The 12497-nt window shown below is 33.3% G+C and overlaps 1 protein-coding gene across 1 annotated transcript in view; it reads right to left on the reverse strand.

Annotated features, from left to right (window-relative positions):
• Positions 1-200: 200 nt before the first annotated feature.
• The window catches only part of LOC148829304 (protein O-mannosyl-transferase TMTC2-like), a 163476-nt gene continuing 151179 nt past the window's right edge, over positions 201-12497 (reverse strand). The window contains exon 12 of the mRNA XM_088924141.1: positions 201-4988. Coding sequence (XP_088780267.1) covers positions 4809-4988 — 180 coding nt within the window. The 3' untranslated portion in view covers positions 201-4808. The remainder of the gene's footprint in view (positions 4989-12497) is intronic.

Here is a 12497-nt window from a genome sequence, read left to right on the forward strand (position 1 = left end):
GTAATAGTGTTATAGAACACAAGATAGAAGTAAGGATTTTAAAAACATTACAAAAAATTCTGCATTGTAGTTGATGATTTCATTCATTCTTTTGACTATCATTCTGAATTCACGGTGGCATTTCCACATAGGTGTGCAATGTTCTTACAATACGTACAGTACTACTTTTATCATAATAAATACTCTTAGTCTCAGCATGAAAGCATTTTACCATTACTTTATTGTGGAAAAAAAGAAACAACGGAAAACATTTGGGAAAGCCTAAACTGGCACGCAATTATTTGCTTTATATTACAAAAGGAAAGGCTACAAATCTTGATAATTTATACAAATACAACAATTCTCAAAAAATAAAACTTTAAATTTAGTAAACTCTCCATGTGCTGCATAAGCACTGTCTTCAATAACCCACCATTTGAAATCCCTGAGCAGAGACATATTTTGAAATGCTTAACATTTTTTAAAATTATTTCTCTAAAAGAAGAATTAGCAAGTTATCTAAGCAATGCCATGGGTGTCCCACAGCAGAAGCTAGGTTAAATATTTCACTCTGTGACAGACCCAGCTATCATTGCTACTATAACACAGTGTTGACACAGACTCAACCATTTACTACAGCCACATGTAACACATGACCATTGCTTTGATCAAAACAGAAAATTACAGAACCACCAAGGACTCTTCTATTGATCTGGACAGATCAGTAATCATATAGCAATTTTCTGTTCTTGAACCTGTTTTTAATAACATAAACAAAACAGAATGAACACATAAAAGCTGCATTTTTTCCTGCACAATAATCAAAGCCAAGCCAGCATTTAGCCATAACGGTCTAATAATGGAATACACTTGTGTCGATAATGTAAAAATTGAATATTTTGGTTTTGCCATGGAAGGACAGAGACCTGACTTACAAGGGATATATCAAATAAAAAATGTTATACATCCACAGGTACATTGGTGATGTTTGGGTTAGGGCATCATTTTTTTTTATTTCAACTGAAGCCAACAGTAAATATAAGTCTCTGTTACATGGTGGTCTGTAAAATCCATTAGTATGTAGTGAAGTATTACTATCTTAATAAAACTACTACTTTAGTACTGTACTCAAAGAAAAGGTTTACACACACATAAATGAAAGTCATGTTTTCCATCCACTATCAGGAAACTGTCCATTCTCAGGAAAGGTTGGGGCTACACCCTCAGAATCACAGGGGGTACTGAGGGCCCACACCCTGAACATGCTGTCAGCCCATTGCAGGGCACACGCACATGTGAACAATTTAGAGGCATCCGTTAACCTAGACAGTATGTCTTTGGATGATAGAAGCAAACTGGAGCACCAGGTAAAAACATGGAGAGAACCACACGAAAGGCAACCGTGTCCCAAATTGGACCCAGGTCCCCAGAAGCTATGAGACAGTAGCGCTAACTGCCATGCCACCTTGCCACAGTCATGTTTACATTTTCAGTTTGTGAAAAAAGAAATGTGTAACAGTGCCAACTAGTCAGCTAACAAACACATGGGATGACAAGAAGTTCAAAAACCACAAATGACATTTAAAATAAGTTTTTTAAAAAATCACTAAAACTTTCTCTTATAAATACCTAAACATCACTGTACCATTGCAGGTTTATGCACCTTTATAGACCTCTTATGTTTTGCTTTATTTAACTGACACTTGAAGATCAATACTTGCAGTTAGAACATATTGGCTGCTCCAATTGGCCAAATTATGACATCCAGACAATTACTTACAGTATATGTAATACATCTTATATTTTGAGACACAGAATCATAAACAGTAAGTAAAAGGATGAAACAGTAAGTCTGAATAATAAAAGAGTTAAAAAGTCCACTTGTATGTTTGTCATTGGCAACTCTGCAGTTGTATTTTACTTGCAAGCTTCAACAATTTTCAGCATTAAAATAATGCAGCCTATTATATATTAAAGTTTATTTATACATCTGAATACAATGAAATAACAACAACAACAAAACAATATACATTTGAATAATCCCTTATATATATAAAATAATTCTATGGTTGTGCATTATTAGAGGAGTGCAACAGTTGTACAGCTATTTGGTTAGGAATTGTAATCACTCATGGCTTTAGACTCTACTCTCATCAAGTTTTAATCTATGATAGTATTATATCCTAATTGTGAATGGCTGACCTTTCAGCTCAGTACACCTATTGGAATATATTTGCAGCTCTCATGGCAAATGATAGTGGGAGTCAATATCTTGGGTTATGTTTTCTACAATTCCCTTTTAAAAAGTTCATAGCACTTTCCTATAAAAAGGCAGTACACAAACTGAAGTGACTTCCTATATAAGTACATTTCTTGGTTCATCTTATACGAGACTAATTGAATTGTGTAAAACTGTCATCAAGCTCTTTGCCAAGCTGAGCAGATGTCATGCCCTTCTGTTCACACATGAAAATAAACATAAGTGGAGCTTTGGATGTTTCTTTCTCCTCACTAATTAACTAAAAACTGACTAGTTTGTTTCAGCAAACATTTTTAATGGGCATCTTTGAAAAGGGCTAAATTTCCATTTACCAAAAGTGGATCATTCAAGATAAGTTTTTGCCAAGAAGCCCATTAAATAGGACAGATTTCCGACCAATCCAAGGATGTTATTTACACAGTCTGTGTAAAAGACAGCAAAATCAGTTGTTCACAGTATGTTAAAGGTGCATCAATGTTAAATGAATAAACCTTAACACAAAGCATTCCATTTCATTTTTTGTATTATTATTTTTCCATGTTGTTTGTTTGCTAAATAATTACAAAAAATAAAAATGCTTGGCAACTGGAGATAAACATTTTGTTTGCTCAGGTTGTGGAATATATTTATTACAGTTATAATTATTCTTTTCTGACAAATATATTACTAGCACATTCTACTATTACATGTAGTGAGACAGAGGGTTATTTTTGTGGAGGGTGGGTCTATTGAAAATCACGTCTTAAAAAGACATCAGAAGCTGAAGCATTTTGAACTCTTAATATGTCACAGATTTTTAATTTTTTTAATAATTAATAATGCTGTCTGGAATACGATAAAGAAAGGAACACTTCAGGATTTTGAAAATTTGATGAGTGATTGGTGTTAATACTTAAAATATTTATGATACAATGGTCAGTAGCCCTTTAAATTTAAATTTTATTTAACTTTTGTTCATTTATTTGTGACATTTCATCCACACCACAATGCTACTTTGCCCGAATTTGCTGTTACAAATTTAACAAAATCAAACTATTGAGTTTAATAGCATTAACCCTGACGGTTCTTTGCAGAGAAACACATTTTCTATGTTGAAGGCATTCAAATTAACACCCATTTATTTAAAAATAATCAGATACTCATTTAGACTGTTATGATTTATTATAATTAGGGCTTCTGGTACAATACAAAAATCTGTGTTTATCCAATAAGCAAAGGAAATTTGCATTGCTGTCAACACTTTCCCAGTGTATTTTGAACGGCAACTGATCACTTCCCTTGTTACTTGCATAAATAGCATAAATGAGTGATATGTTCTAATTCCAACAACACTGTACAGTACAAGCTTGCTTGCTTTAAACCATTACATTTAGAACTGAAATCCATTATCTGTGGAATACATGATAATGTGAGGGAACAGAAAATTGTTTAATGGCAAGTGTATTCTTAGAATTATTTTGGTATTAAATATATTTCAATTAAATATTCAATGAACTAGACAATGAGGTAAAAAGCTCTAAAGAATCGAATCATTCCTTCTAAACTTTAAGACATACAATCATTAGAAAATACTGTGGGATGTGTAAATCTTTAGAAAATTATCTGAAAAAAGTATCAGTATTCTATAGCATTGTCAAATCTCAATTCAAAAGTATTATCAAACCCCTTGAAAGAGCAGATTTCCAATATCATAAAATGTTTTAGTAACAGAAGCCCCAATTAATATAAGACTATAATAGCAATTGAAATATTTTTAATGAAAGGGGTGCTACAGATGAATGTGCCTCATTAAAAAAAAATGCAGAACAGCACTGAAAGTGGATCTTAACATTTTTTTTTATTATTTTATTTAGTTTGTATTAAAGCTTTGGAATTTTCCATTTCAAACTTTGTTCAATTTTATTTTATGTCCATTAATTACCATTAAATAAAGGTGCTTTAAAAAGCTAATGCAGCAATCTCCAATAGGGTTTTAGCAGAAATCTAATGGGCTTGGTATTTGGTGGCATACAGTTCAACTAGTTCTCAAGGTTACCTTACAAAAGACAGGATGTTTTGACCACTGGCTATATTTCTTTGAGAACAGCATCAGGCCAACAAGTACTTAGTTGTATTTATGAAACTATAGCTTTTCAGATTAGCTAGAATTCTAGGAAATTACAAACAGACCTAAATTTCACCATTGCACTCCTGGGTTTTAATTTGAGCTCATTGTTTTACCAACTTACATTGCCTCAGGACAAATAATGCCTCAAGAGAGCTAAGCATCAATTACTAATTAATATCAACTTCACCACAAGACTTCAAGTATGCAGCTATGTCCCCCTTCAAGTTAAGTGCTGAGGTTAAACTCAGGGAGGGCTTCTTGCTAGTTTTTGACAGTTCTAAAAACCTTTTTAAGGCCCCCCACATTTACAGCATGTCTTGAAGACACTCATTTTGAGCAACATTTTGACACCTTGTATGGTTCAAATACCAGATTTAATTCAGTGACGTAGATGACTGTTTTATTTGTGCATGTGTTTAATTCTTCACTAGTTTCCCTGTGGTTCATGTTCAGGTACAAATATCATGTGCCCAAAGTTTTCAGGCCTTGTTTCTCCATTATGTTCCACAGTTTCCGAAGGTTGGACTGTGTAATGATGTCATCGGGTTTGAGTTGGAGAGCCCGGAGGTAATTGGCTTCTGCCTCCTGTAGCTTTCCATTGAGATGGAGTATCGCCCCAAGGTTCATCAAGGCAGCTGGGTACTACAAGAAAACAATTATAGAATTATCAACAAATATTAACGCTAAAGTCAGAAGCAAAGCAATTCATCAGTTAGCCAGAACTGTTCATTAACAATTCATTGTTAGGCCATTTAACAACCAAGAAAAACATTTTCTTTGGATTTCAAAAATGGCATTTGTCATATTAACTATTGATATATACGTATAAATATTTTTTAAGAGAAGCCTCTCCTCAAAAGGGAATTTATAAAGAGTGCCACTCCAAAATAAAATTGTCATTTTTTAAAGGTAGCTGTAAATATTTAAAAATACAATGCTAGTTAGAGAAAACTTTGGTATGGAATAGAGAAATTATATTCATATACATTTTAATTTCCTTATAGTATCTTTAACATAACAGATAGAGTTTTGCTGGCATTTGAAAAGCAGAACAGATGTTTGCACCAGAGCAATAAACATTTAAAGTCATCCTGTTAATCTTTTCAAGTTTAGAAAACATGAGAACAACTTTTCAAGAGTTCTTCTGATGTAAAAAAAATCCAAGATATCCATACTGTAACATTCAAGTGACAATATCTATAAATACATTCTTTTTAAAATGTTTTTTTATTATTTTTTTTATTCCTGTATAGTTGCATATTATTCTAAACATGCTAATTGTACGTTTCAAATCAAGCAGAAAGACAAACAAAACAGTTCAAAAGTTATAAAAATAAAGTTTATAAAATAATACATCCATGAAAACAGCTTTCTTATGCCTAGGGACATCAGAAGTGTTTCTGAATGCCAAAAGGTAAGTTGTGCCGTAAGAGAATATTTTTAATTCAAATAAACATTATGGATTGAGCTTCATGTCTCTGAATGGAAACTCAAAAGCAGTTGAAATACTCTTATTGTACATAAATAATTAATGGTAAAGCAGAAATATTTCTAGAGAAAGCTGAAAACTAGAACTATTATACAATAGTTAATAACAAAAGAGAAAAAATATTTCTGTTTGAATATTTTTTCTCCACAGGACCTATCAGACAATAAAATAATGATTGTTCAGATAGTGAAATATATCTAGAGATATATAACACAAATTTCTTAATTATTTTTTTTTAATTTTGATTATGTTCTTTTTACATTTTAGGCAACTGCGAATTTCTCACTATGCAAGCTTATTTTCACATAGAAAATGTTGTTAGTGAGATTATTCATGCAGACTCAATTTAAAATATAAATGAGTATTAAAAAAGCATTTTATTTTAATTCTTAAAGCATTTTGAATAGGCCCCCTTTTGCACTAAAACAGTTTTCCAAAAATAAGAAAAAGAATGTTTAAAATATTAAAGTTAAAAGCTTTATAGAAAAGCAAACGTGTTAAAAGAATTTAATGAACAAAATCCATGGACATAACCTTGATGAAAATGTTTTTTTTCTCTGTCTCGAATTCAGTATAAAAGAAAGTTAAGTTGATTTTGATTCTACAGAAACGGGACTCTACCTTTCCAGTACCATCGAATTCAACAGAAATTAATGGAAAAACCCCCAATAAATCTTAGCCCTGACCATGGAAGCATACCAATCAGTCAAGCTGTTACTTGTAATATCACTTTCAGGGTTGGATGATCAGGTAGCAGTTACTGCCAACTTTAATGGTACAGTGGTTCCAGTTGCTACACTTACATTTTAAAATATTATGAAATACAGTGACCTCCAGAATTATTGACACCCTTGGTAAAGATGAAGCAAAATAGGCTATGAAAAACAGTCTTTGTTGTTTATCAGCTTAATTTTACACTGAAAATACGAGAGAAATCTAATCTTTCAGTGAGGTAAAACTATTCAAAGAAAGAAAATCCTTATAAAAAATCAAAATGTTTCTCAAAAACATGTGACACAATTATTGGCACCCCTAGAAGCTCTTATGAACAAAATCTATTTGACAAATATATTCAAACTATTCATATTTGACCTTTTTTAAGCACACCTGAGTCTTTAGGAACTCTTAAGTGGTCATCCATGACTACCTGTTTCACTAAGGTATAAATATGAGATGACATGTGTCACACTATGTTATGAAGAGGTGTTACTAAGCCAATACAAACCACTCCCATACAACTGATGCTCATCTTGCCTGTTCTTGCCAGGATATATTTTTAGATCTCTTAGGGGATTTGAAACTTGATTAACTGACTAATATGATTAAAATAACATCTACTTTCAAAGAAATTAATAGCAATGCATAATGTCATTTCACTTTAATTTGGTGCATTAATATTTTAGCATTAAAAAAAGGTCAAATATAGAATTTAGGATTCTGGGAATGAATGAATCTGAAATTGATTTTTATGAGAGTGTCCAGAAAATGGGAAAACAATTGGGGTCAGTAATTACTGTGTAACAGGATCATTATTTTAGAAAAAAGACCTACGGTACCAATCAAATACCAAACCTGAGTTTAATTAAGCTCTTTAGCAGTCTGACATCTAGCAGTTGTTCTTTTCCTGCCTGAGGAATGATGGGGTCCTATACAGCATTTTGGGCATAACTAAAACTAAATTAAACAAAATGAACAAATCTGTGGTCTGTGGTGCTTTTCAGAATGTTACAGGGTGACAGTAATAATCTCTAGCTACTGCTAGACCTTTTACATCGACTGGGACAATAATGCAGAGCAAAGTGTGATCTAATGCTTGAAAAGGAGAGTAACAGAGTAACTCAAGGTTGGCACAGAAGACAGTTGTGCCACAGGTCAGATAATTAAAATAAACCTCTGTGGGCTACAATAACCTTGACAAATGTGACCTTTTGCTTTTAGAGTTGCAATGTTAACAAAGTTTCTGTTTTACCATACACTTAGTTAATACAGATCAAAAAGAGAAAGCTTAAATCTCAAGAATATGCTCAAGAAGTTATTTAAATTACATAGTGTATATTTGTAAAAATACAGCACCAAATCTGTAACACTGCAAAGCAAACAGAAATTGCAATTTGTGGCTAATGTGGTGTTTTCTTGGGTACTGTGTCAACGTGCATTTTAGAGCCTCTCTCCCCCTTTGTAACAGCAGATGTCAAAAGGATCTTTGAAGTTGGAGATGTGTCCTGATGTTTTTTCCTGCTGATGCCACTGGGGAAAATTACAATACATCCTTTAAAACAGCCAACATTCAAGCTGTCTTCCATCAAAATAGAAGCAATGCTATACTACATTTCTGGTATAACAAAGTCAATTTAAAGACTGACAAATTAAAATAATACAGGATTTAAAAGACTTGATAAATGTATGGTGAATACTGCAGTACTGTCCCTGCAGTACTCCACTACTCACTCATACACATACTGCCATCCATGTGATGTGTTTCAACCTTGCACGGTTCTCCTTTTGTGCATTAGAGTGAGAAGTCGAGCACTTTTCCGATTCTCAGTTTACTATGTTCATCTCCCTTATTCATGTTACAGTGTTTTAATACTGAAACATCTCCCTCAGGCTGTTTCTAACTGGTACTTAAATTTGTTTTCATATTTCAATTTGTAACTGTATTAGGACACTTCTATGCAATTCTATGCAATATTAAAACCCCTTTGGAAACAGAACCAACCAATATTTAGCAAGGCCTTCAAAAAATCATTTGGTATAAAAGTAAAACTTTTATTTATAGTATTTTAAAAAATACACATATAAGAAATGCTAAATGGTGGCTCAAAGGGTCAATCTTAATGTCAGACATATGAGAGAATGGTGAATCTTCTAAGGACCGTCAAAATGTAATGGCAAATATTTTTGATTGCAAAAGAAAATAACCATGTTTTTTAAACACTGAAACATGCATTTTGAACCACATTTGCATTTTTAAAGATGTGATTGTCCAACAGACCTGCAGTCTTATAGAATGGCAAGCTTCATTCAATGTAGCATATATTTTCAGCCAATATAAAGTATCTTTATTAGCAGTTGCAGGGAGTCACACAACAGCAGTAAAAAACACAGGAATGTATTAAAGAGTAAGGAGGTCTTTGTTTAACTTCCACTTTGTTTCACAGTAGTAAACAATAAGGTAGCACAAAAAAGCATTTTAAACATGACAATAAAACAGAGGGATGTCTGCATTTTTCTGTAAACCACTATGAGGAAAATATGGAAAATTACTGCTAAAGACTCAGAAATTCTCCACAGATGCCATTATACAGTACATGCCAACATGTAAGCTTTCAACCTGCACACCATACAACACTGGACTACATATACTATAGAACCCTAAAGTTAGACAAAATATAGTGAATTGTACTTACAACAGAAACTCTGCACCCTGAAAGCAAATTAAGGAATTTTTCTCCATAACTGCAATTTAACTGGAGATTATAATGTTTGAAATATTTCACATTATCATTAACAACCACTACACACCCCTGATATATATGGTATACTGTATAAGATACAAGAAAGAATGTTAAAGAAGATAGTATGAAACATGAAAAAAGTATATCTGGGCTAATGGGAAACGTGCTGGTTAAAATGAAATAAAAAAGCCTAAACCAGGAACTATAAATTATGTACGTATATGATTTATGTAAGTTTAGTACAATTAGTACATAAGGTCACTAAACCATTTAAAAGGGCTATAAAAAATCAGTTATTACAATTATTCATATGAAAACAAACAGCATGACGCATAGAGTCTGTAGTAAGTCACAAAGTTATTTCTCTTTATTTTTTTCTTTGGAGGTATAAATAATTTTCACCCATAGTTCCTGATTTAATCACACACCATCTGTTTATGTCATAATGCTTATACAATACATAGAAAGGTTATAGTACACTTAATTTCTTCCCAAAGGAGGCTACACTATTCATATATGATTTGTCAAAGCATCTAAACGAAATGTAAGTGGTATCAGTGCAATATACAAGGCAATCTATGGTAGGAGAATGGTTTTAATCACAGTATAGCGAAGATCTTAGAAAGCTGTAGCATATGATTTGAAGGAGATACATAATAGGAATCATTGTATACTAACACCTATTTTAAGATGCTATGGGGCAAAAAAAAATCTTAATGGGTCTTTCTAAGAGGTTAGGGGTCACAGAAAAAAAATCATTGGGTTCAAGGGAAAAAAAACAACAAGAAAAACTTCCTAGTCAGATCTTTTCAACCAGGCAGTGATAGTCTACTACTGAATACATCTCTTGTCTCAGCCAATAATCTCCTGTTTATTTCTTGTTGATTTTAACATGTCAGTTCTAACTAGAAAACTCCAAGCTTGACAGGCAATTAACTGGCCAAATACTTTGCACAGGACCAGTTTGTGGTAGGGGCTGCATTTTGCCAAGGACACGGTGACCCAATGTGTACAGTATGTGTATGTAAAAAAAATACTGCTGCAATCTGGGAGATGTTGTCAGAAGCAGTTCATAGCATTGATGAAATTTCAATGGTTCAAAGGTTCAAACCTATTGGTGCAGGTCTTCTCACACAGAGACAGCTGGGACTTTCTGCAGAAAATGGAGGTTAAAACAGCTATCTTGGTATACTCTGAGCCACAAAAATCTATATTTAAAGTGTACTGCCACAAAAATGACACCCAAATGGATTCCTCTTTTTTGTAATCTTTCTTATGTTGTTATGCTTGTGTTTTAAGTAAGAAGGATATCAAAGGACTTTTCTATCTATATTCTGTGTCCCTAGACACTGGCCATTTATAAGGCTATTTGCAGAAAATCACCACTGGAATACAGTACTAACAAATCATGAAACCCCATGTGTTTCCAGTCCACTAGGATGATCTGGAGCTAATAACTGTCAAAGCAATATACGTGGTCAACATTTAAAAGGTTCTTCAGTTTGCAGGAGCTGATGATCAGGGAGAAAATTTCTCAACAGCTTCAATAGCTTAAGATTTTGAGCCTATTTTCCCTAGTGCACTGTCCCTCGCTAAGCTGCTGCAAAGGTTATGTGCTGTACATATGGTTCAGACACAAATTTGCCTACATTCATCTTGGTTAAGCCAGCAGGAGTGGGGTTTATTTGTTTTACCAAAGGGGTAAAGTTCTCAGCCACTATTCAATGCGTGAGTGTGTTTTTTAAGGGGACAATTTAATCAAACCAGCTTTTTGAAGTTTTCAAATGAAAGCAGCTGGATCTGACAGTATGCTGAGGAAAGGAATATTTTCCAAGGGCAAGCACCCCTCTCTCTGCCTACAATCTCATGTGCAGCTAGAGCAGCACTGATCACTGCCACAGATTTAGGAGAATAATTTCCAAATTAAGATCCTTTTTGCAAAAGCACAGATTCATTATGAGGTTGTAAATCCAAAACAAGGGAATCTGCTGGCTTCTATGTAAATGTTGCTAAGGGAAAGCTTTTAAGAGCCTGCCTTCTTTCACCATCCGCATGTTGTAATGAGACTACCACCAGATGTGGAGTACATTTGATGGGTCTAACGAAACAGCTACTTAAAAGTGAAAGAGGACGAAGTGTGTGTGTGTGTGGGGGGGCAATATCAAGCTACAAAACCATCTGATGACAAAGTAAATAAAAAGCAAGAAAAAAGTCTAACTGTTCAGCAATTATAAATAATACATATGCCATTCATAAATGGAAACCTAAGAAAGGAAAAAAGTATTTAATCTGACTTTGTTCTGATTATTTACAGGAAAAGTGGGAGGGAAGCATTTCAGCCTTAGATCTAAAGAGAATGCCAGTTTCCAGTTGAAGTGAACTGACGTGTTCAACAAAAATGCTCTACTTCCAAAGGAAGTGGAAGTGAACTACAGTGAATATTTATAGAACAAGAGAACACATTAAATAGACTGGGTAAGGTAGCCCTTTCTATATTGTAGGTCACTATATAAAATTTGTGAAGGGACAAAATGAATGAAAGAAGTTAAAAAAATAAACTGTGTGGCAGATAAAATCCCTATGAACAATAACAATACAACACCTAACTGTGCATTAGTGTATAAGGGTTTACCTAAATGAAGAAATGAAGAGCAGATGCTCTTAGTCCATGAAAAAAAAAATGGAAACCACTGTTCAATTTAAACAATTTTTTGACCTTATGGCAAGTGACATAAAATAGGTCATTCAAGTTAAAGTGCTTTCTTTTGATGTATGTGAATAATGAGCAACTGGAAAATCTCAAACAATGAAGCCTTTCTTGTTAATTACTGAAGTGGTGAAGCACAACAAAAAGAAAAAATGCAGACACACAATATTACTTAAACAATTCTCTACTGGGTGAAAACAGTGAACTCACGTTAGAGAAGGTAATTTCACATCTGTTTATTCTCACTTGTCTACTTAGCTATAGTTACTTGTAGCAAAATCCAATATTGATTTTAAGGTTATACAGTGATTCATTGCACTAAGCTCATCAAGTACCGAAAACTGAACATGCTTAAAGAGCACAATACATTATAGGAAGAGAATTTACTCTAAATAGCTTGAGAACATAGTCTATCTAAAATAAAGCAGATTTAAATTTGTTGAACTGTTTTAAAAGGCTAAGAACAAACTATAGTAAATAACACAGATTAATTGTTT

This window comes from Atractosteus spatula, chromosome 8, assembly GCF_055471065.1.
Source record: "Atractosteus spatula isolate fAtrSpa1 chromosome 8, fAtrSpa1.hap1, whole genome shotgun sequence".
NCBI classification, from domain to species: domain Eukaryota; kingdom Metazoa; phylum Chordata; class Actinopteri; order Semionotiformes; family Lepisosteidae; genus Atractosteus; species Atractosteus spatula.